This window comes from Pogona vitticeps, chromosome 2 (genome assembly GCF_051106095.1).
Source record: "Pogona vitticeps strain Pit_001003342236 chromosome 2, PviZW2.1, whole genome shotgun sequence".
Lineage (NCBI taxonomy): Eukaryota > Metazoa > Chordata > Lepidosauria > Squamata > Agamidae > Pogona > Pogona vitticeps.
The window spans coordinates 135,363,124-135,390,170 of record NC_135784.1 but is presented as its reverse complement, the minus strand read 5'-3'; the positions used below and the strand labels follow the sequence as shown (position 1 = coordinate 135,390,170).

Here is a 27,047-nt window from a genome sequence, read left to right as displayed (position 1 = left end):
GAAGGGCGCCCAGGATATAACCACCTACTGGCAGGTCCTTTTTTCCTTGAGCGGCCTCGGGTGAGGACCAGGAACACACCTAGCCTGCAATCAAGGGCCCTTTGTACTGTACTCCGTTTGCACACCATCCCCAGCACCGGAAAACGTGAGGTCCACCCAGAGCTCAGCGGGCGGAGGGCGTGGGCCGCGGCTCCTCGACGCTCCCAGTCGCCGCGGAATTAACATACATCTGATCCGGACTCCTACATTCCCCCCCCCCCGCGTGGCGCTGCCGTGTAGCGATTGGCCAGACCCGAGAGGAGAAGGGGCGCCCGGGTGTGTGTGTGTGGAACGGACGGAGGGAAAAGAAGAGGCCCGGGGATTCCGAAGGTAGCGGTGAGATCATGAATTATTCACAAGCGGCCGTGGACTTGAAAGAAGGCGCCAGGCGAAGCACGCCCCCCTCATTTGCATATCCGGCGAGCACGCCCCCCCCCTTTCCTCGCGGAGGTATCCAGGAAGGAGAGGCTCGAGCTGCCGCGCGAGGAGGAGTTCGGGGTGCGCCCCGGTTGCATTGCACGGGTAAGGGAGCCCGCCTGGTTGCCTCCCCTCCGCTGGTGGGGAGCAAGGGGCCCGGGAGGGGGGGGGAGAGAATGGGGCGGTGGTGGCGAGAGGGGCGGGCAGGTAAGGAGGCGGCTTGGCCCGGGAGGGAGCGAGGGCGGGCGGGAAGAGGGAAAGCGAAGAGGCTGCCTGGACGGATATGGGGGTGGAGTTCAGGGGCGGACTCCATGCTGGAAGGTGAGTTTGCAGCCGGACTCTCTGCTGAGGTGGGAAGAAAGCAAGGGGCCTGAGGGAGGGAGGGGGGGGGACGTTTGTTCTCTTCTGACTTACTTACGGGTTCCGGAAATAAGGGGCGCTGGGCTGGGGGAGAAGGAAGAGGAAGAAGGTTGAAGGCTGGGGTGGGTCCCCCTCAGGGAGGTGTTGAGCCTGATGGGGTTGCGGTGCATGCAGGCGGGTGACGTGGGGCCGGGCTGGAAGGGGGGGGGCATGGTCAGTTATGGGAGGTTTACAAGAAGGTGCAAGTAAGGGGTGTGGTAAGAGTGGTGTGGTAAGAGTTACAGGACTGCCTAATAGAAAAAGGGCTGGAGAGCTGTGGCGTGAGAAGTTGGGGGCAGTGACCTGGCCTGCCAGAAGTACTATACGGGGTTTTGCTGGGATGGTATACTTGCGGGAGCCTTCAATAGGGCTGAGAGTTTCGAGGTTGCTGGTAGGCACCACTAGAGTTTGCATTGTAGGCTTTAATGTTTCCCCTGTTATGTGTTGTCAGGTTGTGTCCAACAAATGGTGACCTGAGTAGGGCTTTCAAATTAAGTAGGACATTTAAGCTGTAGCTTTGCCAGTTATACACAGCCCACAGTGAATGCCCATGGCTAACCAGGAATTTGAACCCAAATCCATGACACTCAATCCACCACCCCACCCCACACTGACTTGTCTTCATTATGTTGGGAAGAAAAAACCAAGGGCTAGGAATGGTTGTGTGTGTGTGTGTGTGTGGTCCTTTGGATGCTGAAGTTAGCATTGCCTTGTAATGTTGCCTGTTAAGACTTTCTTTCAGTATTGCTTTGTTTGTTCAGGTGTTCTGTGCTGTGCAGTGAGTGGCTGAAAAACAAACAATAAACCCCTTGTTTTGAGGCTTGATTTGCGCACTCTCTTACTATTGTTGATTGCAGGTAACTTTCTGTTTGTTCAGTAGCAGGTTGTGACCGGAGAAAATTATTTGTACTTTCCTTTGTAAGTCAGTATAGTGCTGTTAGTGTAAGAGTAGCTTATAGGGGTTGATTCAGTACATTAAGATGCAGAAATCAGGGAATGATATTGATGTGGGACAAAGATGAGTCCTGGTGGATATTTTTTAGAAATCCAAGCGGACATATTCTCTGGTACAGAACAGTTGAAATGTGCTTATCATTTATTTCTTACATTTTTTTTTAAAAAAATGGCCTTTTCTCTGATGAGGACCAGTTGGCATACAATGCTCTCTTCTTTCCCTGCTTTATTTTCACAACATTCTTGTGAGGCAGATGAGCATGAAAGATTTTATCTTATCCCAAGGTCATCCTGTGAGTTGTTTGGCTCATTGGAGCCTGAAACCTGGATTTCTCAAGTTCCCAGAGCGTCACCTATGATGAGGTCATCTGAAAATGGTAGAAAGCTGGTCCCCATGAAGTTGTGGACCAGCTTTTTATTATCATGTTTATTATGGGCTGAATATCTCTTAGAAAATGGACCAGACGGAAGCCTATTGTTGAAACTTGGCATTTTTTCTTTTGATGTAATGAATGCTGCTGGCAATAAGCCCTGAAGCAAACTGAAACTTCCTTGCAACCTTTAGCAATATGACTTGACAGAACTACTTTGATAATAAAGGAGCTTGTCTTGTTGAGTATCAGCTCTACAGAATGGCCTTGTGCATTTTCTGAGGCAAAGCAAATGGGTCAGTTAAAAGGCTAAAAAAAAGCATCTGTAATTGAGAAACAGCTTCCTTGTCCTTAGTTTTATTTAGAGCCCAGGCTACCCCAGCTATAGATCTTAAGGTGAGGTAGATTCTTTGACGATAAAGAATGGGTGGTTGTTGCACCTGAAGAAGTAATTGTTCCTTTAGAAGCAAGAGAAAAGTTACCAAGTCGTATTAAACTAGCCTTTTTTGGTGAAAAATGAGAAGTTTTTGAAATTCTCTATTGTTGAATAAATGTCTTTGAGGTTGCCTTATTAATGGCCTTTCAGCAGGTTTTCATTTCCAGGCTCAGACAATGGAATATTATTTTCGGCTAAATGGCTTGCTTTGCCCTTGCCCTGCCCTCCAGCTTCACTCCCTCCCATCCTGTGGGGGAAAATGTTGTCATCTTTGTCTCTGAAGCAGGTGAGAGTGTGGTGCAACCTACTCCTGTCTGGTGCCTTCGAAGTGGATTGCACTACATCTCCCGTCCTGATTGGTCAGGATGGAAGTTACACAGTGCCATGCATCTGGAGAGCAATTGGTAGGGGGAAGTTGATGTAATAGCTGTGCCTGTTCTGTTATTGAAACTGCTGTCTGGAAGTAGTTCCTTGACACTGGCTAGAATCCTATAGGGACTTTACTCCAGAGTACGTAATGGCAGCAAATTGCAGGTAATTAATAATTGGACGCATGGTCAAGCATGCAATCAGCAGCTTGTTAGTTGCAGTTTAGCATCATCACTTATACAAGTTTAATCTACTCTGGTGGGAAATCTCAGTAACATTCTGACCAGTACCTGTTTGCCATTCGTACTGTATTAGTACGAATGGCAAACAGGTTGGTTGCTTACTGAACACAGTGCAAGTGTGCTTCAGATATTGCCATTTTCTAGATAATCAAACTCAGTGTAGGGAAAAGTTCACCCTGTTCAGTTGCATCCCATGGGTGTGCTACAAGTGCAGAAGAACATGCGGCAGGTGTTGTAATGCTTCACGTGTAGGTTTTACCTCAGGTAATAATGAACATACACTCTTTCCAATGCAGAACTGAAGAGTCTGTGTCAGATACCATAAAGTTTTCCTTGCCTCTTTGGCTGCAGTCCAGACTGCATGCAATCTCTAAGCATTGTAGGCTGCCTTTTTATGTGGCACTCCCACTGAGCTTCCATGTAGTTTATTGTTGAGGCCTACCTCTGTTCAAGTGCTGGGGCATCAAGTGCTGCTGGACTAGTCACTGGATTCCCCCAGAGGATACAATTAAAAATAATGAGATGACTCATAAAGAGGTCCAGGATCTGGGTGTTAAGGGTGCATTACCACAAGGGTAAACCAGCAGTTATACTTCCCCTTGACAAACACTCAGAGCATTGATCCTACCACCAGCACAGCACCAAATGTAAACAATGGTGTTGTTTACAACTTTTTCCTGTACAGACATTAATGGAAGAATAGTATATGTAACACCAGTAGAAACTAAGCACAGTTTCTTTCTGATTAGCATGTGAGGAACTGTCGATGCCTTGCTATTTAAAAACTCCCAGTGGGAATTAATACTGAAGCAGCTTCACTGGTGTGTAACATCACCTTTTTAAAGTCCTCCATGGTTAATATTTATCAGTTCAAATGATTTTCATAGAAGCCGGTTGAGTAAAAGGAAAAAGAGATCTTTATCTTCCTTTGAAGGACCTGCAGGGAATGTTCTTATGTGACTATACAAATTTAAAAGCTGTTTTGGAGTGTTTTCCCAAGAAGTAATATATACCCGGAATTCTCAGCCTTTGATCCTCCAGGTCAGCCATTCTCAACCTTTTTTGGCCATGGCCATAAACACAATATGAAAGAAATATGGGCCCAGTCAGGACTGTATAAGTCATATAATGAGCCTTCTAAGGTGGTGTGTGAAGAATTGTGTCCAGTCTGTGGCCCCCTTCCAATGTGCCATCCTCGCCCCCCCCCCCAGTATGGTCCCCTGTTGAGAAGGGCTGCTCCAGGTGTTAGGGTGTCAACTCCCCGAATCTCTGACCAACTTCAGAGATTCTGGGAGTTTCAGCTTTGAAGTTGAAAAAAAATCAAAAGAAAAAAATATTGAGAGCGATTCAAAATGGGAAACTATTGATCTCTTTATTGTGTTTACGGGTTATTTAAGTAATCTTGTGAAATATCACTTGGGCTGTTTTCCTGCCCTTATAAATTCATGTATTCACTTTGCAATGTGATATAACCTCTGTAGTTCAAAACACTATGGAGAAGAATTATTCACAATATAATTTTTACTGATGTCTTTTATATCTAAACTATGATTATGAGAGTTAGTTTCTAGCAGTGAAATGGCCCAGTAACATTTTATGGGGGAAAATGTAATGAGTGTCATGGTTTCCTGAGGGATGTATAGTAGTAGATTTAAAAAATCTCCATGAAGTTTATTATTTCCTATTTTTAAAAAAGCTTATAAACAATTCATTGTCATCGGTAGTAGAAACAGCATTTTGGTATTTAGTCTAATCTTGTGTCTGGCTACAAGTGGTAAATGCCTGTGTTGTCTGGTGATATGTGCTATCTTGCTGGATAAGATGAGTTGGAGAGAAAAGCACCCTTCAACTTGAACCTAAGTCTGTTCTCAGGTCCTTGATCAGCCATGGTTCACTAGATAGCCTTGGGCAGACCACAGCCTCTTCTTTTTCAAATGTAAAAGGTGTGTGCTTTATAATTTTCCAGAAGCTTCTGAGGATAGAAGGCTTGTGAAGCATTTTGCAATACTGGTGTGCAATTGATGTGATTTTCTTTTATTCCTGCCAACCTTTCAAAACACTATGGAGTGTTTTCAGATCAAAAGTGAATTTATAATGATTTGCTGGCTGGTTAGGTAGCTCACTGAGCTGGAGCATTAGCTCTAGAATCAAGGATTTGAAGCTTAAATCCCCGCCATACCTTGTAGGAGAAGATCCAGTTTGTTTTTGTCTTAGACAAGCCACACAGTCCAAGAGCACCCCCTCCCCTGAAGAAGGGTGCTCTTCTGAATAACTCTCTACCTTGAAAAGTCTGGAAAGGGTCACCATAAGCCAGAATTGACTTGATGGCATGTAATTATTATTTTTCTTCCCATAGTGGCCAACAAAGTCCCTATAGAAAGGAACCCCACCAAAAGGATATGAGCATTTGTTTGCATGTAATTATTATTTGAGTGTCAGTTTGGTAGTGGACTAGGAGACAGAGGGTTCAAATCTCCTCTTAGCCATGGAAACAATGAGGGATGGTAATTTAAAAAACCATTTCGAGGTATCTCCTATTATCTTGAAAACTCTGGTTGTTGTTGTTGTTGTTTAGTTGTTAAGTCGTGTCTGATTCTCCATGGCCAATGGACCAGAGCACACCAGGCCCTCCTGTCCTCCACTGCCTCCCAGAGTTGGGTCAAATTCATGTTGGTAGCTTCAGTGACACTGTCCAGCCATCTCATCCTCTGTTGTCCCCTTCTCCTCCTGCCTTCACACTTCCCTAACATCAGGGTCTTTTCCAGGGAGTCTTCTTTTCTCATGAGATGGGCAAAGTATTGGAGCCTCAGCTTCAGGATCTGTCTTTCCAGTGAGCACTCAGAGTTGATTTCCTTTAGAATGGATAGGTTTGTTCTCCTTGCAGTCCAGGGGATTCTCAAGAGCGTCCTCCAGCTTCACAATTCAAAAGCATCAATTCCTCGTTGGTCAGCAATTCTTTATGGTCCAGCTCTCACTTCCATACATCACGACAGGAAAAACCATAGCTTTGACTATGTGGACCTTTGTCGGCAAGGTGATGTCTCAGCTTTTTAAGATGCTGTCTAGGTTTGTCATCGCTTTCCTCCCAAGAAGCAGGTGTCTTTTAATTTCGTGGCTGCTGTCACCATCTGCAGTAATCATGGAGCCCAAGAAAGTAAAATCTGTCACTGCCTCCATATCTTCCCCTTCTATTTGCCAGGAGGTGATGGGACCAGTGGCCATGATCTTAGTTTTTCTGATGTTGAGCTTCAGACCACTTTTTGCACTCTCCTCTTTCAGCCTCATTAAGAGTTTCTTTAATTCCTCCTCACTTTCTGCCATCAGAGTGGTATCATCTGCATTTCTGAGGTTGTTGACATTTCTTCTGGCAATCTTCATTCCGGCTTGGGATTCCTCTAGTCCAGCCTTTCGCATGATGTATTTTGTATATAAGTTAAATAAGCAGGGAGACAATATACAGCCTTGCCATACTCCTTTCCCAATTTTGAATCAATGAATTGTTCCATATCCAGTTCTAACTGTTGCTTCCTGTCTCACATATAGATTTCTCAGGAGATGGGTAAGGTGGTCAGGCACTGCCATTTCTTCTCTCTGGCTTTCTTCATAATCCAGCGCCTGTTAGCAATTTGGTCTCTAGTTCCTCTTCCCCTTCGAAATCCAGCTTGTACTTCTGGGAGTTCTCGGTCCACATATTGCTGTTGCCTACCTTGGAGGATTTTGAGCATAACCTTGCTAACGTGTGAAATGAGTGCAATTGTACATTATTTTGCACTGCCCTTTTTTGGGATTGGGATGTAGACTGATCTTTTCCAATTCTCTGACCACTGTTGAGTTTTCCAAATTTGCTGGCATATTGAGTGTAGCATCTTAACAGCGTCATCTTTTAAGATTTTAAATAGTTCAGCTGGAATGCCATCACCTCCACTGGCTTTGTTGTTAGCCAGGCTTTCTAAGGCCCACTTGACTTCGCTCTCCAGGATGTCTGGCTCAAGGTCAGCAACCACACTATCTGGGTTGTCCAGGACATTCAGATCTTTCTGGTATAATTCCTCTGTGTATTCTTGCCACCTCTTTTTGATGTCTTCTGCTGCTTTGAGGTCCCTACCATTTTTGTCCTTTATCATGTCCATCTTTGCACAAAATGTTCCTTTAATATCTCCAATTTTCTAGAATAGATCTCTGGTTTCTGAATATGTATTTGTGTATGTGTCCATGTGCATGTACGCTTTTGCATCAGGTCCATGTTTCAAATATGTCCTATGTATGAAATGATTATTGTTTTGATGATGCCATATTTAATCCTTCTCTGCCTTAGTATATTCTTAGCTGTAGTATATTACTTTGGTTAACTAATTTGAGATTGCTGATCAAATTCCTTTCCTATTCTCTTTTCTCTTGAACAACCTGCCCGGCAGCTTTATGCTGTGTCATTTCCCTTTTGGTGTGGGTTAATGAGAGAATTTTCAAGGTGTAACCTTTGATTTGGCAAGCTAAGTGGACAATCTAAGGAACCACTTTATTGGGTATATTACAGCTGGATAGCTATTAATTTACCACAAAGTTTATTTTGAAGCACTGCTTCTGATCTCATCAAACTTTAATCTAGTTTTAAGGCTCAAGCATCAAATATAAAACTGATATTTCAATAGGGTATAAATATTAGGATTACCATGCATTTTAGTATTTTTATGTAAGCTCTCTTTTCTGGTATTTCAGGAATTTCAACTCAAATAGTTACCTTTGAAACTAGAATGACTATTCAAGTATGATCCAGTCAAACTGGTTTGTGCTTATTACAGATATTTCTTGTCTCCTAGGGGTAGGGAAAGAGTCTGTGTAATGCTGCATATTTAACCAAATAGTAGAGGAGTTGTTGTTGTTGTTGTTGTTGTTGTTGTTGGTGGTGGTGGTGGTGGTGGTGTTATGTGCTGTCAAGTCACCTATGCCACGGTGATCCTATGAATGAGAAATCTCCAGAAGATTCTGCCCTGCTTAGCTCTTGCAAACTCAAGCCTGTGGCTTCCTTTAGTGCAGTGGTGTCGAACTGTGGCCCTCCAGATGTTCTTGGCCTTCAACTCCCAGAAATCCTGGCCAGCAGAGGTGGTGGTGAAGGCTTCTGGGAGTTGAAGTCCAAGAACATCTGGAGGGCCACAGTTCGACACCACTGCTTTAGTGAGTCAATCCATCTCATATTTGTTCTTCTCCTCCTGCTACCTTCAACCTTTACCAGCATTATTGTCTTTTCCAGTGAATTCTGCCTTCTCATGATGTGCTTAAAGTAGGACAGTCTCAGTTCCATGCTTGTTGCCTTCAGACATAGTTCAGTCTTTATTTGATCTAAGACCTGCTGATTTGTCTTTCCGGCAGTCCAGGGTATCTACAAAGCTTTCTTTACTGTCTAGCTTTCACATCTGTACATCGTGACAAGAGTGTGGATGGTCTTGGTCTCCAGTGACACTTGATGATTTTTTTCTAGTTCCTTCATTCCTGCCCTTCCGAGTCTCTATATTCGTCTGATTCATTGGCTGTTCTATTTGGGTTGATGGTTGAACCAAGATATACAAAATCGTTCACTTTTTCAATTTTTTCATTGTCAACATTACAGTTGGGTAGTTCTTCTGTAGTCATGGTTTTCGTCGTCTTAATGTTCAGCTTCAGTCCTGCTTTGGCACTTTCATGAGAAGTTGTTTCAAATCATGACTACTTTGTGCCAGTAAGATGGTGTCATCTGCATCTCTTAAATTATTGATTTTTCCCACCTATTTCCACTCCTCCTCCATCAGAATCTAGTCCAGCTTTCCATGTGGTATGTTCTAAATATAGATTGAACAGATCAGAGGTTAAAACACATCCATGTCCGTAGCTTTTGGTCCACAATACAAGTTACCGTATGTAACAATCAAGTGCTAAGGCACACCTGTTTTTTTCAGAACAATCCATAGTTTCTCATGATCCACCCAGTCAAAGGCTTTGCTGTAGTCTATAAAGCGTAGACTAATCTTCTGAAATTCTTTGGTGTATTCCAGTAGTTGGAGGATATTTGCAATCTGATCTTGAATGCCTCTTCCTTTTTGGAATCAAGCTTGAACACCACTCATTTCTCACTTCATATAAGGTAAAGCCTTTATTTGCAACATGTTGAGCATCACCTGGCTTGCATGGGAGAATAAAATAGTGATCCTGTAGTTACTGCACTACTTGGCATCTCTTTTCTTGAAGATTGGAATGCCTGTTGAAAGTTTCCAGGCTGTGGGCTGTAGTTTTGTTTTTCATAATTGTTGCTATATTCTTGTTAGGATTTTGACAGATTCCGTTTCAGTGACTTGAAACAGTTGTGTCAGTATTCCATTAGCCAAACTCTGGTGATTCATTTGTTCCTGGTGCTTTCAGAGCAGCTTCACTTTTTAGAACTGCAGCTTCTTCTTCATAGGATTGCTCTTCAAAGGAGTTTGTCATCCTTTAATCTCTTCCATATAGATCAATATACTGTTTCCACTTTCTCTTTATTTTTTCCTGTCAAATAGTGTGCATCCCCATTAGTCATTCAGCATTCCTAGTCTATTAAATATCCTTTTGATTTCTTGGATAATCAGAAAGAAATCTCTTATTTTTCCCCATTTGTCGTATTCCTCTATTTCTTTGCACTAGTAGTTCTCTTTGTCTCTATGTGGCAGTCATTGAAAAACATCCCATATTCCAGTTGGACTTTCCTTTCACTTCTGTGTATGTCAGCCACTAGACATCCTTTTGGCCCTCATCTAGCCGCCTAGAGTGGTCCTTCGGACCAGATAGGCGGGGTATAAATCAAATAAATAAATAAATAAATAAAATAAATCTAGTTACATCATTAGCAATAGGCTTATTTGTACTTGTCCTTTGCTCTTTCTCAATAACCAATTGGGTGCTTTCCATCTTGTGAGTCTCATCTTCCTGCACTATCTCTTGTTTTATTTGCGATTGGCTCATCATAGAGTTTTCATGATAAGGAGAGTTTGGCAGGGGTTTACCATTGCCACCTGCAGAGAAGTACTAACAAAAGTTAGCTTGAATGTCACCACTATTGCCTCAACCTTTGTCACCTTTAGCTTTCATCTCTGTCCAGTAGCGGCCTTGAAGAGGGTGGGTGTATCTTAGTCTAGTGTTTCAGTTGTAACCATTACATCTTGGGTGACCCTGCTAGGAGTCCAGATTCATAATAGAGTCTCCTGACAACATGGCTCTCAGCTTCACTGACAGACCGAAACCCTTCCATCGGGGGGAGTTTCTGTACTCCAAGGAGGAGTATAGAACCATATTCAGGAGTAAATTCCACTCAGTATGATGAGATTTTTTTTCATGGCTATGAAAAGTAGGCCTCTTCACACTCTACTGCTGCCTTCCCTTAACTGTCCCTTAACAGGTGTGTGTGACTATAACTCCCATCATTCCATAGAACATGATCATTGGCATGCTAGCTGTGGGTGATAGGAGTTGTAATCTAACACACTTGGAAAGGACGTGAATGAAGAAGGTTCTTCATAATCACCTGCCAGATATTCCCGAAGAAAACATTTTTAGCTTTCATACTTGTTAATAAAGAAGCATGCTGTATATTGATTATTTTAACATTTTTTTAAAAAAATCTAAAGCTAAAACAGATTTTGGAGAGTACTCACATCTGTATAGGAAAATTTGTGTTTCAGAATCTACCTTTTGATTTCCTTAAAACTCAATCACACTCTGAAATATATGCAACATGCTGTTTATAGTCCAATTTTCATAATTGATTTCATGCTATCATCACCTGATCAGCAAGGACTAATTTCCTTCAGGTTTTGTTAGTTGTACAGTACTATATTAATGTTCTTGTCAAATGTCCTTGCCTTTGATTAAGAGGCAGAAAACTCTTGGACCACATTCTAGAATAACAGTTTTGACACACGTGAGGCTAGAACACAACATGGAAGTTTCTTATTAAACATGTGAACTGTGAGACTTGTAAACTGTACAGCAGAGCATAACTGTTGGGAGGGTCATACCCAGCAAAATCTTCTTGATCCGTTCAGTGGCCGCTATTTCTTTTACCAGCAATGGGACAACCTGCTTAGATTTCACATTCCTCTCTTTCAGCATACTGTACATTCTTACCTGATCCACTGAATTTATTAACTCAGTTCTTGTTCATGTATATATTATATATGGATATAGGGCCTTTGTTTAGTTCCTTTTTGACAGTCAAACTGCAACTCTGAAATCTCCCCTTGTGTTTTTCATTAAATCGCCTGCCTGACTTTGCTTTGCAATAGCTATATTTGATCAGCTTATTGTTCCTGGGTACCTTAGGGGAAATGTTGCTATTTGTATGTCAAGTACAAGTGTGTTCAGCAGCATGGCTAAAACTGTATTTTAGGTTGCAAGCACAAATTCTGGGCATTTCTTGGCCAAACTGTGCATGCTGCTTAATCCTTTCCCTTTCTTCATAATCCTCTGTGTGTGGGAACAGAACTGCAGGCTGGCCTTCAAAAAGTGTAGACCAACGGAAGCGTTAAGCCACCCTTTCCTGTGCTACTCTTCTGTTCCTAATGGTAAACCCAGGCATTGCTTTTTAGATAAAAAGGGAAAACCCCAAACTCTATATAATATACAGTAGTTAGACCCTGAGTGACATATCACCTCAGCTTCCTTTCCTTTCTCAGTGATGGAGTAAAAGGTATCTGTGGAGCAGGTATCCTTTCAAATAGACAGGGATCTTATAGGTAAATTTGGATCAAAGCAAAATCAGTGCCAGCATCATCACAGAACTGAGTCCAGCCCCTGTCAAGGAGGCACAATGGAGAGTTGAACTCCCAACCAGATACCTAAACCACTGAGCTATCCATATAGTGCCTATCAAATTCCAGAATAGTAGCTGTGTTAATCTGTTTTTGCATTTCGCAAAAAGAGCAAGATGTTTTTCTTAAAAGAAAAAAAAATATTTTGACATTTTAAAGACTGAAGGTTTTATTTTTGTTTGATCTTTTGTGGAACAAAATCCACTTCCTCAGACATTAACACAGGACACAGACTCTGTAAGGAAGTGAATTTTGATCCGCAAAAGTTCATACAGAAACAAATACTCCAGTCTTTAGACTATTAAAATATTTCATACCCTACCTCCTATTGGCCAATTTGCTACCAAATGAATTTTTCTGAGAATGCCATCTTATTTCATTTCCCTTTTAATGATGTACAGTATTTGAAAACAACCATGAATGAAAAAAAAATTAGTGAGAAGTCATCTTCTAGCACACACTCTGAAATATTGCTGTGGATTCTCTCTGTGTCATTTGTCACATGGCTTGCAGTTCTCAGTAATCCACCACAGTGTTATTTTCCCAGATCAAACCTTTTAAAAGCACTCTCCCTGACTGAGTACCTGAACCTGACTGAGGTTGATGACCATCCTTGATATTATAAATCCCTTTAATCAAAAAATAATCTTGAAACACTGTTTATTATGCTAAGAGGTCTCTGAAAAAACACTTGACCATACTCGTTCTGCAATGATGTACTGCTTGTCTATCCATCTGGATCATCAGTTTGAAATTATGAGTTCCTTGTAAATTAATGGCCATTTCATTCCCCACCCCCCTTTGGTGTGGAGTGAACATTCAGCGTTTCCATAGTACTTTGTGTGCTTCAAATACGGAGTATGAAATCCCACAAGATATTGTTTTAGCAATAACTTGCTTTGCAGGGGAAGATTAATGGAAATCGCCCCAAATGGTAACAGAGTATATAAACCACTGGTTGCCATAACTGATTAAGCTGTCAAGCTAGTGTTAATTTCAGACGGTTACCTGTGTTGACATGTTCTAGTAAGGAAGAAATGGTTGCTCCCTCCTTGTGGACTGACCGAAGCATGTGCCAAAATAATTGTGTAGCCTTCAAGGTGCCACAAGGTTCTTTTGATGTTTCAACCTGCTACCCCCAACCCTCCTAGATCTGCAGGTATTCTTTCTTAGAACTCCTCTTTTCTGTCATCCCACTGGTCGTCAGAGGTGAAGCTGGATAATTCAGAAGATTGTTCATAAATACTGAACTATCCAAACAAAGTGCACCATAGCACAGACAGAGTTCTGACTCCTGTCCTCTGAAGATGCCGGCCACAGAGACTGGCGAAACGTTAGAAAGAACAACCTTAATAGCACAGCCAAACAGCCCGGAAAGCCCACAACAACCGTCAGAAGATTTTCTCAGTAACAGGACACAGGTTGTAGGACAAAGTGGAAGAACATTTGGCCTTCTGGATGTTTCAGATTACAGCCTGCATAGTTTCTTAATTTTAACCAAACTGGATGGAGCAGATAGGAAGTGTGGATCAGTACTTCTGCAGGACCAGAGTTTCCCCACCAGTGGCCAAGGATGTGATCCTTTGGAAACCTTCTCATGGTCCAAGTCTCCCCAGCATTAGGTGAAGACTTTGATTTACTTGAGTTGTTTAGATCTTGGGTTTCATTTGGATACCACAGTACTTTAGTCCTCTTTTGTCCTTATCATTTAACTCGTCTAGCTTTTTCTTAATGACTTTATTGTTTTTTGTTGTTGTTGTTCTCTTTTGAAAAACTGGAAGTCATTCAAAAATTCAAGCTTAGGTGTGGGATAATAAGTTTAGGAAACAAATAGAACATTTTGCTTTCCCCCTGCAGCAATGTTTAGGGGCAAAATGAAACTCTAGTCATAATAAGCAACAGGCTGCTGGTTTGCTGTGACTTGATGACATCACTCAGGGAGCTCCAACTTTGGGAATAGTCTTGCAACCTTGTAAATTGAGATCCTTTTGTTTCTGACAATACCCTTGGGATATGGAGGTATAAAACAATTTCAGCAGTGTTATTGTTATGTGCTGTTGTGTTGCCTCCAACTTATGGCAACCCTATGAATGAGCTATATCCAGAATGTCCCGTCCTCAACAGCCTTGTTCAGATCTTGCAAATTCAAGCCTGTGGATTCCAACAGTGTAAGCAATTACTTACCTTCATTCTGAACTACCCCATGAATCTAGGAGGTGGTTCAGATATGCAATGCTCTTAAATCTCCTGAAATGGTTAGAACATGTACGGTAGCTCCTCTAACATGCACAATACTCTTAGAACTGCCAATATAGAAGGGACCCTGTAGATCATCAAGTCTAGTCTCTGTCAAGGAGGCACTGTGGGGAATCGAACCACCAACCTTTACCAAAAAAACTGAGCTATCTAGCTGTTCTAGTTCTTGTGTAAACAAATATTCCATTATAAATTATGAACAGGACATTGCTATGCACATCTAAAGTGGACCCTCGACTTACAGACGGCTCGACTTACAGTCTTTTCGAGTTACAAACTTCTCTGGCTACAAAATTTAGGTTCGACTTGCAGCCAGAGAATCGACCTACAGACCAGAAAAAAATCAAAATGGAACAAAAATGGCCGGTTATGGCATTAATCGGTTTTCAATGCATTGTAGGTCAATGGAGACTCAACCTACAGACTCTTCAACCTGCAGCCACCGTTCCAATACGGATTAATTCCATAAGTAGAGGGTCTACTATATTCAAATATAAGCTGTGTTGATATTGATAGGGTTTACTCTTGAGTAACTGAGTTATAAGACCGAAAATAAGACCTAACCTGAAAATAAGCCCTAGTATGATTTTTCAGGATGCTCGTAATATACGGTAAGCCCTATCCCCAAAATAAGCTCCAGTTAAGTGAAACTCTGCCCTCCACCATTGTGCAGCAACCAGAAGAAGATGGCATGACTGTAAAATAAAACTTCCCCTGAAAATAAGCCCTAATGCATTTTTGGAGCAAAAATTAATATAAGACCCTGTCTTATTTTTGGGGAAACACGGTAATTCATGTTTCCCCTTTCTCAGCACTGTCCCAAATCTGGTGATGGTTCTGGACTAGCATGCACTTGTTCATCTTGTGGATGCTGTATTGCAGAGAAAGGAGTGTTGTATTTACAGTGAAGATCCGTGTTTATAAAACAGGAAGAGTAAATTATGTAGTCATTGCAGCAGGATTCAGTGTTGTGGTGGTCCTATGTTTTGAAGATAATGTAGTTTCACAGCTTTGAACTAGATTTAGCAGCTTTTTTAACGTGCTACATCATTTTTTTGTGTGTTTGTGACAACGTGGGCTAAGGATGATTTGATCAAATGTAAGTGACTCTCACTGCATTTGCTTTTTGGTGTTCTTCATCCCTTCCCGCAGCCTGTTTGCTTGAACACTTGTCTTCACAACCATTTTTTTCCCTAATTGTTACTAAGGTCTCTATCACACTGAATTAAAGGCACCCCATCAAGCTAATGCAACAGGTAGCTTTGTGTTCCCCTCCCCCTTTCACCAGTGCATCCCTACTTGAAGAGATAACGAGGCAGCAAACTGAACTGTGGTATCTAAGGGAAATAAATTGTTCAAAGGCTAACGGGTGAAAATCTATTTTGCTGAAGTGGGAAGCACTTACTGCTCCAAGCTCTGTGGGTGTAGCAGGTGATAAATACTCATGGGAGTGAGGCTATAGTTTTTCTTCTAGGATACTTGTGGAAGGTTGCTTTTTCAGCAACGGGGAGATTTCTGGTGTTTGGACACCCTGCCTGAAATCCTGTTGTTAAGTAAAGAGCCTTTGCTGTGATTCTCAGGGGTGCACATGTGCACTGGCTTGGTGCACGCTTATGTGTGAACCCCTGAGAATTGCAGTGGGAGCTCTTTATTTACCTGTGAGGAACGGACTGAAACTTATGATTTTGCTTACATTAATCTTGATGCTGGGCATGTCCAGACTGCACTGATATCTATTTGATTACTGCTGAACAGATAAAATTGAGTCAGTACGGACAGTGACAAAAGAAATGTCATTATGTATAGTCCTACCTTTGCTGATAGGCTGGTTGTTCATATATATTTCATTTGAAACAACCTTGAAAGTTATGTCTTGGTTGCTTAACTTGCATATGTGACATCTCAGCACATGGATTTTTGGAGTTGTTGTATTACATACATATCCCACAATGGACATGGTTCTTTCCTCCTTTTGTTGACCTTTCCAGCCCTGTTCCTTTAATTTGGTTGTCCTGTTGCCAGTGCTAATGATTCTTCAAGGCAGATTTAATAAAGCTTAGGCAGGGGTAGTTTGATTTATGACCTGACATACGGGTGATGACCTCATTACTGCTTGGAATGCAGAGAGAATGGGCCCACTTGTTTATAAAAGTATAAAATTTAATAGAAACATCACAGACAGCAAGATAGTTGCTGCAGTCCAAGAATTTCGTATTGTGGCATATGTGTAATGCATAACCTCCTGAGTGCAATGACCTCCATGTGCCCCTCAATCAAGAACAAGAGTACTGTATGTTGTTTACTATTTTTAAATAATACTATAGGTATCAGTTATATCACACATGTTTGCATATTTGTGGGGCAGATACAGATGTATTAAACATTTATTTCACATTTGGCATAATGGAGACCTCAGAATGTTTGCATTTCAAATTTGCTCTATGTGTCTGGCTAGCTTGTACTAAGTAACCTGGTACTTAAAACAGCCTGTAGACATTATTTATTTTTCAGATTTGTTTTTCAGCAATATAACCTATCTTTTTAACATAAGAAATTCAAAATGCCATGTGCAACCCAGAGTAAAGCTCTGATGCATCTACAAGGTGAAGCAGAAGTTCTTAAGACCTTTTTTTTAAAATAGCACAGACAGATTACCATGATTGTTTGTTCCTCGGCTGACCACTCTGGTTTCTTGAGTTATTGCTCTGGAAGAGGAGGCTTTGTTTGAAGGGATTCAGCATGGAGGGGTGCATAACTCCTGCCTGAGCACATATTTTGCATGCAGAAGGACCTAGGTTCAATCCCTGTCATCTTGTTAATAGCTCTCCACAGTCTTTGCGATCTTTTATGAGTCATGCTAGACAAATATGGGCTAGAAAAACTGATAAGGCAGCCTCCCATTTGGCATTTAGAATCCTGCTCCTGTGCCTGGATGCAGCTGTACTTTGTACTCCAGCCAAAAGAACAAACATGTGACTTGAAAGAAGCAAGAAGGACTGATGGGTTTCCATTGTACATAATCCATTATCCCTGTGACATTTGTGTAGACTAAAGACTTGCAGTTCAGGGGCCATTCCCAATGAAATCACTTAGACTTTGCCTTTAGCCTGTGTATTGGGTAAGCTGTGTTAGAGTGTAGAAGAAGTGTTTTGTTTTCCTCACTGCATGTTGTGTTAAGGACTTGAGTATTTTTCCCCTCTAAATTTATTGTAATGCTGAACTACACCTGGTTCACGAACAGTGCAAGGTTCACCGGCACCCGTGTTGTTAGAAATTTGTTGTTGTGTGCCATAAAATCATTTCAGACTTATGCCAACCCTACAAATGAGTGATCTCCAAAATGACCTTTTCCTCAACTGTTAGAAATAAGAGTGGGCATATAGGTCGTATGGAACCCTTTCTCAACAGCTGTTTGTTTTGTTACTGGAAGGGCTGTTTCCCAAGTGTGCACAGATCTGTATGGTGTAAAGATTTTCTTCTGTTCTTCTGGCTCTTCAGAAGCTGATTTCCCCATTTGTGAGTGATTCGTTGCTTGACTCTACTATCTTATGATGTGTGACTATACTGTATGGTATTTTGATATGTTTTGATTTTAAAGATGTATTTTATATAAGAAAATGTGTCTGTGATGTCATAGTTTTAAACGGTCCTTGTCAATTTTTTAGGTCAATGAAACAAAACAACATAAAGGAACAGTAACATGTTGGATAGTTTATTGAAAGCATCCTTTTAACTAGATGTTTGGGGACAAAACTGCCCATTCTTTGCTTATGTTCACTGATAATATGGGCCAGAATGGTGTGGTTTCAGGATAATTAACTGGAAGTGTAAGAATGCAGACATCATTGTCCTATGTTTTCTTTGACAAAAGATAAGCCTAGCTTTATTTGTGTTATACTCACAAGGGCTCTCCCTTCTGTTAGGCAGTAGAGGCCTGAAGTGATATCAGATGCCTCCTTGGCCATTACCCCTCAGCATCTTTTCCATCTTTTGGAGGACAGAGCTGTATGCGTGTCTCTCCCATAGCTTGTCCCATTGTACTTTCTGAACTAGCCACCTTTGGGTGTGGTGAAGGCCACCAGTCCTTCATCTGTGTAGGAGTCAAATTCACTTGCCATATCTAGCCCTGTTTAGTTCTGTACAAAGAAGAGGAGGGAAGGGCAGGATGCTGTACTGTACATGACTTAAAGTTGCAAAATACTTCGGGCCAGCTGTTAACCTTTCTTATTTTCTTCCTTGCTCCTTTTCATTAAACATGAGGCCCATGTGAGAGCAAATGATAGCACTGCCAGCTGCGCTGGGAAGTTGGAGAATCTTTAAACCTGCATTCGCTTTATACCTTTATCTGCTGTGCTATCTTTTCTCCACTGCAGGTCAGAAAGGGCAAGATGTTAACTGTTTTGATTTTTGCATCTTGGAATGTTCTTAGTAGTTTGTACATCTGTGGTATTCAAAACTTCCTTATGAAAATGCTTGTTTTCCCTCCTTAGATTTTGGAGCCAAGTGCTGAAAGAGAAAAATGAGAAGATTTTTGAGATCTGGACATGACCCAATAAGAGAGAGGCTCAAGCGTGACCTTTTCCAATTCAACAAGGTATGTTGCAGGCCTTGAATGTGCCTAAGAGGAAACAAATATGAAACTTGTGCAGAGCAGCCTGTTCAGACAGGCTGAAAGATGAAGTGAATGAGATGGCAGAAAAATTGCACTCACCACGGGCAATCTTGCTCAGCTGTTGGGTTTATCAAAGACTACAAAACTAATAAAATATTGGTAAACACACACTGGGCTTACCCAACTCCTGACACAATGTGCTTTTTATGCATGCGCGCATCTTAGACTAGCAGATTGTTTCCTGTGTACCAGATGGGCATTCAGATCTCATAAACCTTGTTTATTTTATTTTTAAGACAGAGAGTCTTTAGCTCTTATCTGGCAGTATTTTTTGTTTAAGAAAGCACATGTGGCCTACTTTAGTTTGGTTACAGTGCTGCTATTAAATGAACATGTCAGTTTACAACACACAGGCTTCCCTGCCCTTTTCTATATTTGGATGTATGTGGTCTGTGTTCAATTCTAGAATATGCTTTTCAAAGAAGAAAACAATCTGTGTGCTGCTAATTACTGCAGAAAGAACCGAAAAGGTGTTGTGCTGTCTCTTTCCTTTGGCAGTGGTGCATATGCTGTGAAATGATACAGAGACTATAATCACTGCAAATTCACTTCTGTTACTTAAAGGTTTGCTGCTGAACGTACTAAGGACCAATTGGAAGCAGTAAGACAAAGATGGGAAATATATGGTGCACATGTGCTGCACATAGTTAATCTTTTTTGAAAAATAAGTGTACCAATTGTACTTGCTATATCTTGGCAATCATAGATAGGAGGAAATATGTGGGTTAATGAGTGATAGTGAAAAGAATTAAGGCAGGGCAAATAGGGATTGATTGCTATGTTCAGTAACAGCCAGACTTTAATCCTACTCTGGGCTATAATTGATTTAGAGCAAAGTGAATGCGTGTATCTTGAAGATTCTTCACGTGGCCTGATCAATCTGTCTGGTTCGTTTTCTTCCAGACATTCTATTTGGTCACAAGCTGTTGTATTGAAAAGTTGTGGTGTTTTTACAAAAGCTTTTGAAACCTGCAGTTGAAGCTTTCTTTTCATACTCAAAATTTTCCCGCTTTGGAAATAACAACTTGAAAACAATTCTGCATTAGAATCCTTTTGTCAGAGTTTGGTTATGAACATTTATAAAGGCTCAAAGAACTGCAAGCAAAATAGCACTCCCAGAGAATCCAACAAACTTTCGCTTTTAGGAAATCCCATGCTGTTCATGAAGGCCAGAATCAGAAGGCCTGAAGGTGCATTGTTGGTATCTGAAGCTCAAGTTGCTTTAACCCGACATAGCTTTTCACACTTCAGTTTCATTTGCTGAAGCAAGAACCAGGAGTGTGAAAAGCAGTTTGGTTTGGAATGTGTGCATATCTGATGACTCCTCCTCCTTTGTGTGTTTGTGTATGTGTGTATTGTACAACCCCTTAACCAAAAATCTGTTAAATTTTTTTCACATGCCTTGTTTCTGGCCCTCTTTTCCACTTCCATCCAGAGTGCAGCAACTTTAGCCATACTGTGCACATTCTTTAAAGAAACAACATATGGTGGGCAGAACAGTTTCCCTTTCTTTCAAAGGGCAGAGCTAGGTGTTTGCTGCATGTGCACAACTATACACACATCCCAGTACAGTGAGAAAGATCTCATTGTAAATGTGAGTACAAAAGGAAAAGAGGGAGCTGTTGGTAATGTCATTAGCTTGAAACAGACATTCTGGAGGGCCTTTTTCCAAGGTAAAGTTAAGTGCATTGCCTTGCTAGAATGCTTGGTGAAGTTAATGATTTACTCAGTGCCCTGTCATGTACAGAACTGGTACCAGCCCACCTCTTCTGAATTAACTGTTTTCCACGAAGGAAGACACTGTCCTTCCATGTTGTTGCCCAACTGGAATGTGTGCATTTCCCTGCTGCGGCATCCTTTTAGGTGGCACAAAGCAAAGTCCCACTCACTAGACTAATTGTCAAATGGAAAATTTGATATTTAAAGGCATATGAAATCTTGTATTCAAATTTCCTGTGTCTTGGTATTCAGGCTGTGGAAAAGCCCAATAACTACTCAGAGTTAGGTGTTGAGTCCTATAGTTGTTTACTTCAAGCAAACATAATGTATTGGAATGTTACTTTCTTAGGAACTTAAACTTTTTAAACCATAAGAAAGCAACTCCTTAGAATTCCAACAGCTATTGAGTTTTTTGTGTTGACTGCATATGAGTTGGAAATAAAGGTAATTTGTGGACTGAGCACTGGGGAGGGGGAGAATGCATTCACCCCAAATTTCAGGGCAGCAACCCTCCCAGGTTCTCCACACCATAGTGTGTCTATACTTGGAAACCTTTATACTAATACCCTTCCCCCTTTCTTAAATCTATAAGGATTATAGCAGCACTCTAGATGTTGGGCTGCAACTTCCACCAGCTTAGCCAACACAACCAGTAGTGGGGGATGATGAGAACTGTACTTTACTTTACTTTAATTAGATTTTTACCCCGCCCCTCTAGACCAGGTCTACTCGGGGCGGCTTACATATATAAAACATAACAAACAACATCTTAAAGCATTAAAATATCAAAATTTTAACAATTATATAAAAAAGCCTTGCCAAGATGGAGATTAAAGAACTGTAGTTGAAATATGTGTGCAGATCAACATGTGTTCCCTTCCCCATTATACGAAGAGTATTTCAGAACTATGGAGTTTGATTCTGAAGAAGGTAAACTGGATGGGAAAAGGTTCTGAGAATGCAAAATGTAGTTGGATGTTGGCAAAAATGATATCAAGGGAAGCCAGGAAATTTTGAGAAGCTCTAACGGGTTCATGCAACAGAGCTAAGGTTGTAGGACTTGTAAAAGCAGTTTTTTTGTTGTTTTTGTTTTGCTTTTGTTGTCACGGTATTGCCAACAGCCAAGAATGTACTTGAATAAAATGACTACAGCGTATGTACAGTGGTGCCTCGCATTACCACATTAATTTGTTCCAGCGAAATCGCTGTAGAACGAAAACGTTGTAAAGCGATTTTAAAAAGCCCATGGAAACACATTAAAACCCGGTTAATGCGTTCCTATGGGCTAGAAACTCACCATCCAGCGAAGATCCTCCATAGTGCGGCCATTTTCGCTGCCTGTGCAGTGAGGAATCCGTCCCAGAAAACAGCGGGCGGCCATTTTGTTTACCCGGTGGCCATTTTGAAACCGCCGATCAGCTGTTAAAAAATTATCGCTTTGCGAGAATCGGTTCCCGAAGCAGGGAACCGATCATCTCAAAGCGAAATTCCCCCATAGGGGGATATTGACATCAAGCGGCTTCGTCGTTAAATGGAGCACCTGTCTTGCGGGGCACCACTGTACTATGTTACAGTCTATAATGCACAGGGGCAGCCCACCACTGAAGCAAGGATTAAAAAACCTTTGCTGACAGTGAGTGAGCAACTACTGTGAAAAGAATGACAGTGTAATCGAGTTTCAGCATTGTGTTGAAGTGCTTAGCAATAACAAGTGACTCCTAGTCACTACAATGAAAAGACTGAATTGAGGCCACAGCTCTGACAAAGTAATAGGGATGCAAGCTGTTTTTATGTACGCTTCTTGAAATTGAGTACAGTAGAAGAACTTAGAACATAAGTTATCAGGCTAAGACTGTACTCTGTACTTGAGAAGCATCATCTACCATTATGTATGTGATGAAAATTCCTTGAAGTGATTGGGTTAACTTGTTTTTGATTACATAAAACAATGCTGTCTGAATTTCCCAAAGATCAGTGAAGATTTTATGCTCTCAACTGATTAGGAGAAAGGTGTATTGAGAATGAGGAACGTCTCCAATTTCTGCTTTTCCCCAAAAGATCATGCAGATATTTTGGCACTATTCTTATGCCCAGATTGGACAGATGGGAGTTTGAGATATAATGGGTTGACTGATTTGGGGAGGAATGAATAATTGGCATATGTGGTGTATTTGCATACAAGGTGACGCCATTTGTAACTTGAGCAGCAACTTTCTCTAAGTCTTGTGTACTTTCCCAGTGGCCCTTCCACACCAGTTGAGAAACTTGCCATCCCAAACTGGTAGCACTGCTTGCACCTCCTTTATTAAGTGATGTATTTGTTTATTTATTATATTTGTTCCCTACCTTTCTGCTGCAAAGAAGAACATAAGGTGACTTACAACCTTCATAAAAGAATAGAAACATCTTATTAGGCATCTTTCAGTCTCGAGACTGTGGTAACGTGCTCTGAATAGAGGTCTTGGAACAACGTCTAGTGTGGCTGCGAAGGCCAATTTGAGAGTGACAATCCCTTCCACACTGAAGACAAATGCAATCTGTCCCCTGTCCAGCTTCCTGATTATGCTGGTTTCGGGACTGCCAAGACTTTGGATTAACAACCAGCCTGAAGAAAACACAATTCATGGGCCAGGGCATGGACTCAACTCCCTCTGTTACCATCTCGACATAAGAATTGGAAGTTGTTCATGACTTTGGGTACCTTGGTTCAACGATCTCTGACAACCTCTCTCTAGATGTTGAGCTCAATAAACACATTGGCAAAGCAGCTACCATGTTCTTTAGACTCACAAAGAGAGTATGGCTTAATAAGAAGCTAACAGCTTATACCAAGATCCAGATCTATAGAGCCTGTGTCCTGAGCACACTCCTGTACTGCAGTGAGTCCTGGACCCTTCGTGCATGGCAGGAGAGGAAGCTGAACATGTTCCATATTCATTGTCTCTGATGCATTTTTGGTATCACCTGGCAGGACAAAGTTCCAAATAGAGTAGTCCTAGATCAAGCTGGAATTGTTAGCATTTATACATTACTGAAACAGCAATGTCTACATTGGCTTGGGCATGTCATGATGGTCAGATTCCAAAAGATCTCCTGTATGGAGAATTAGTGCAGGGAAATCGCCCCAGAGGGAGACCACGGCTGCGATACAAGGATATCTACAAGCGGGATCTGAAGGCCTTAGAAATGGACCTCAGCAGATAAGAAACGTTAACGTCTTAGCGTTCACCCTGGAGGCAGGCGGTGCATCATGGCCTCTCCCAATTTGAAGAGACACTTGTTAAGCAGGCCGAGGCAAAGAGGCAGTCCCAAATAGAAACAAGTAAAACCAAATTTTACCATAAACTTGTGGAATCATATAAAAAGCCATTAGAATCAATTAAGTGAAAAACATTAAACACTTATCTGGAAGCTGAGTTGTGGCAACTGGACTTCTTTCTCATTAGGTTGAAACATTTCATCCAAGTAGCTTCATTAGTCTGAGGAAAGTTGGTAGGAGACCCCTGATATAGTCTCCACATTGGTTTCCCATCTTGCTGGTCTGATTAGGCTTCTTAGATGGACAAAGGACTGGGGGTGAGTGAAAATCCCACCTCTGCAGTCCTCTTCCACCCATTGTCATGGGTTGTTAACAGTGGTCCTTCTGGTGTGTGTGGTCCTGATCTTTCTGGGAATGGATGAAAGGGCAGCATGATAAATAGGAGACAGATAACCTCACCTGCATCACTGAGAATCTTCACAAGTACATGAAACACTTACTTAATTTGCCTTTGTCCAATCAGTCAACATAGTTATAGCTAATGTATAGCATTCATGAGCAAAATCAAGACCAGAGTGAGTTATTCATGTGCTGAAAGTGTTCTTGCCAATTTAGTGGCAAGGATCACCTTCCAGATACTTTGAGCTGCAACCCCCATCATCTCTGCTCATTGGCCACACTGACTGGGGTTGATGTGAATCGAGAGTCCAAAGTATCTGGAGAGCACCAGATTGGACAAGGCTGGTGTAGATGTTTGTGTAGTATTCCTGGCCCTGTTCCAGGTCTGTAATTCAGCAATAAAGGCCATATTTAATCTCCACTAGCTGAGTACTTGGGAACTTGCCACTGCTTTTCTGCACCTTCTCATGCAAGCCTTGAATTTTCTCTGTATTTCTGTAGGCAGCAGGGCAAAAGTTCTGTGTGTTGTGGCAGATGGGGATTCCATGGCAGAATGAACGAGATGGGCAGCCTACTGCGTCCTTTTTTGGCTTCTAGTGAATGGTGTTATCACCTGCTGCTTGTCTAGAGCACTGGTTCTTAACCTTGGGTTACTCAGGAGTTTTGGACTGCAACTCCCAGAAGCCTTCACCACCAACTGTGCTGGCTGGGGTTTCTGGGAGTTGCAGTTCAAAAACATCCAAGTAACAAAGGTTAAGAACCACTGGTCTAGAGGAACGAATGGAAAACCACTTCTGGATTGCTAGAGAATTTGTCTTCTGGTTGTACTGATTTTATTTCACTTATTTGATAGATTTATGTCTCGCCTTTGAACTGCAGTTATCAAAGCAACACAAAACATTTGTAAACATAGGATAGATATTTTAAAAATCATATAGATAAAACAAAAGCAGTTTGAAGGAGCTGAATTGGATGGTTTTCCTCTGATGGGTGCAATTTGTTTTAGATTGCTCTGTGGCAGGGAAAGAAGCTGTCCAGCTGGAAAAAGAAAAAGCATCTGGCGGTATCATCACTCATTCTTACTCTCTTTTTTTTGGTTTCTTAAGGTAGGGGAGTTGGTAATAAATGACGGGTGAGACCTTGCTAACCCTGAACTTCCAAGTGACCTTTTGGAATATTCTCTTGCAGCACTTATTAGTTGAGCTATTTCACAATAAAACAAATCCACTATTGTAGGAATGTGGTAGATTGGCTCAGTAAATAGATGTGCTCCAAGCATTATCCCTCAGTAGTCTTAATGCAGGGGTTTTAAACTCAATTTACCTGGGGGCCGCTAGAGACAGAGTCTGGGTGAGGCTGGGCCGCATCAGATTTTCTGCCAAGCGGAGCAAGAGCCTGAGGAAGCCGCCCAGGAGTTTCCTTAGCCGACAGACAGGTGGGCTGCCTGGCAGGCTGCAGTTCTGGATGGAGGGTGCAAGAGGTGCTGTCTTGCGAGAGAGCCGGCGAGTGAGGCAAGGCTTTTTTTTTTACTCTTGACAGCAGAGGATGTGTGGGCGCTTTGGGGGGGCAGGCAAGGCGAGGGCCACAAACTATCATCTGGAGGGCCGCAAATGGTCCCCGGGCCACATGTTTGAGACCCCTGTCTTAATGTTTCTTGCTTCTTGAACATTGTAGACTAGTAGCTTCTTCGCTTGTTCCTGAATCCAGCGTCTTTGTTTGCATCCTCTGGTACATCTCAGTGCACTTGCTTGATTGTGAGTCTGGCACGAGGGGAGGAATCCTATAGAATCTCCCAACAGTAAACAACTCAAAGTGTATGCAGTTTTCTGCCCCAGTCAATGATATTGGCCATCCAAGAAGGTGTTAGCTTTTTAATTCAGATGCTAGAGGAACAGAACTAAAAGTTAACCGTGGACAACATAAAACTACATAAGGTGTTCAATTAATTGAACACCACCAGCAGTGGATATAATTTCAAGTGCTATCCATGCTGGTTTAGGCTTTAAGCAACAAGTAGGGTACCACAAGACTCAATCCTGGGCACAGTACTCTTCAACATTTTTATTAATGACTTGGATGAGGGAATGCAGGGAATGCTTATCAGATTTGCAAATGACACAAAATTGGGTGGAATGATGAATGCCCCAGAAGACAGAAACATAATTCAAAAAGATTTTGATAGGCTTGAGCACTAGGCTAAAAACAACAGAATGAAATTTAACAGAGATAAGTGCAGAGCTCTAGGCCTGGGGGCGGGAAAGCAAACACACAGTTACAAGATGAGGGATACTTGACTCAGTAATATTAGGAGTGAGAAGGATCTTGGAAATGTTGTAGATCAAAAGCTGAATATGAGCCAAGAGTGTGATGTGTGAACAAAAAAAGCCAATGCTATTTGAGGCTGCATTAACAGAAGTATAGTCTTCATATCTCACAAGGTACTAATTCCCTTCTATTCAGCACTGGTTATGCATCATCTTGACTACTGTGTCCAGCTCTGGACACCACACTTTAATTAGGATGCCAAGAAACTGGAACAAGTTCAGAGGAGGGCATCAAGGATGATCAGAGGGCTAGAAACCAAGCCATTTGATGAAAGATTGAAAGAATTTAGCACATTTAACCTTGAGGAAAAAAGACTGAGGGGAGATATAGCACTTTTCAAATACTTGAAAGACTGTCATACAGAGGAGGGACAGGATCTG

At 41.7% G+C, this 27,047-nt stretch overlaps 1 protein-coding gene across 7 annotated transcripts in view; it reads left to right on the top strand.

The window, feature by feature from the left end:
• Positions 1 to 426: 426 nt before the first annotated feature.
• Positions 427 to 27,047, top strand: part of LLGL2 (LLGL scribble cell polarity complex component 2) — a 74,727-nt gene continuing 48,106 nt past the window's right edge. For 2 of the 7 annotated variants that reach the window (XM_078386034.1, XM_078386029.1), the window contains exons 1-2: positions 427 to 561; positions 18,784 to 18,887. In XM_078386034.1, coding sequence (XP_078242160.1) covers positions 18,813 to 18,887 — 75 coding nt within the window. In that variant the 5' untranslated portion in view covers positions 427 to 561; positions 18,784 to 18,812. Of the gene's footprint in view, positions 562 to 659; positions 778 to 2,763; positions 2,903 to 17,723; positions 17,810 to 18,618; positions 18,667 to 18,783; positions 18,888 to 27,047 lie in introns of those variants that run through there. The other 5 variants (XM_078386035.1, XM_078386033.1, XM_078386030.1 and 2 more) reach the window with 4 other exon arrangements.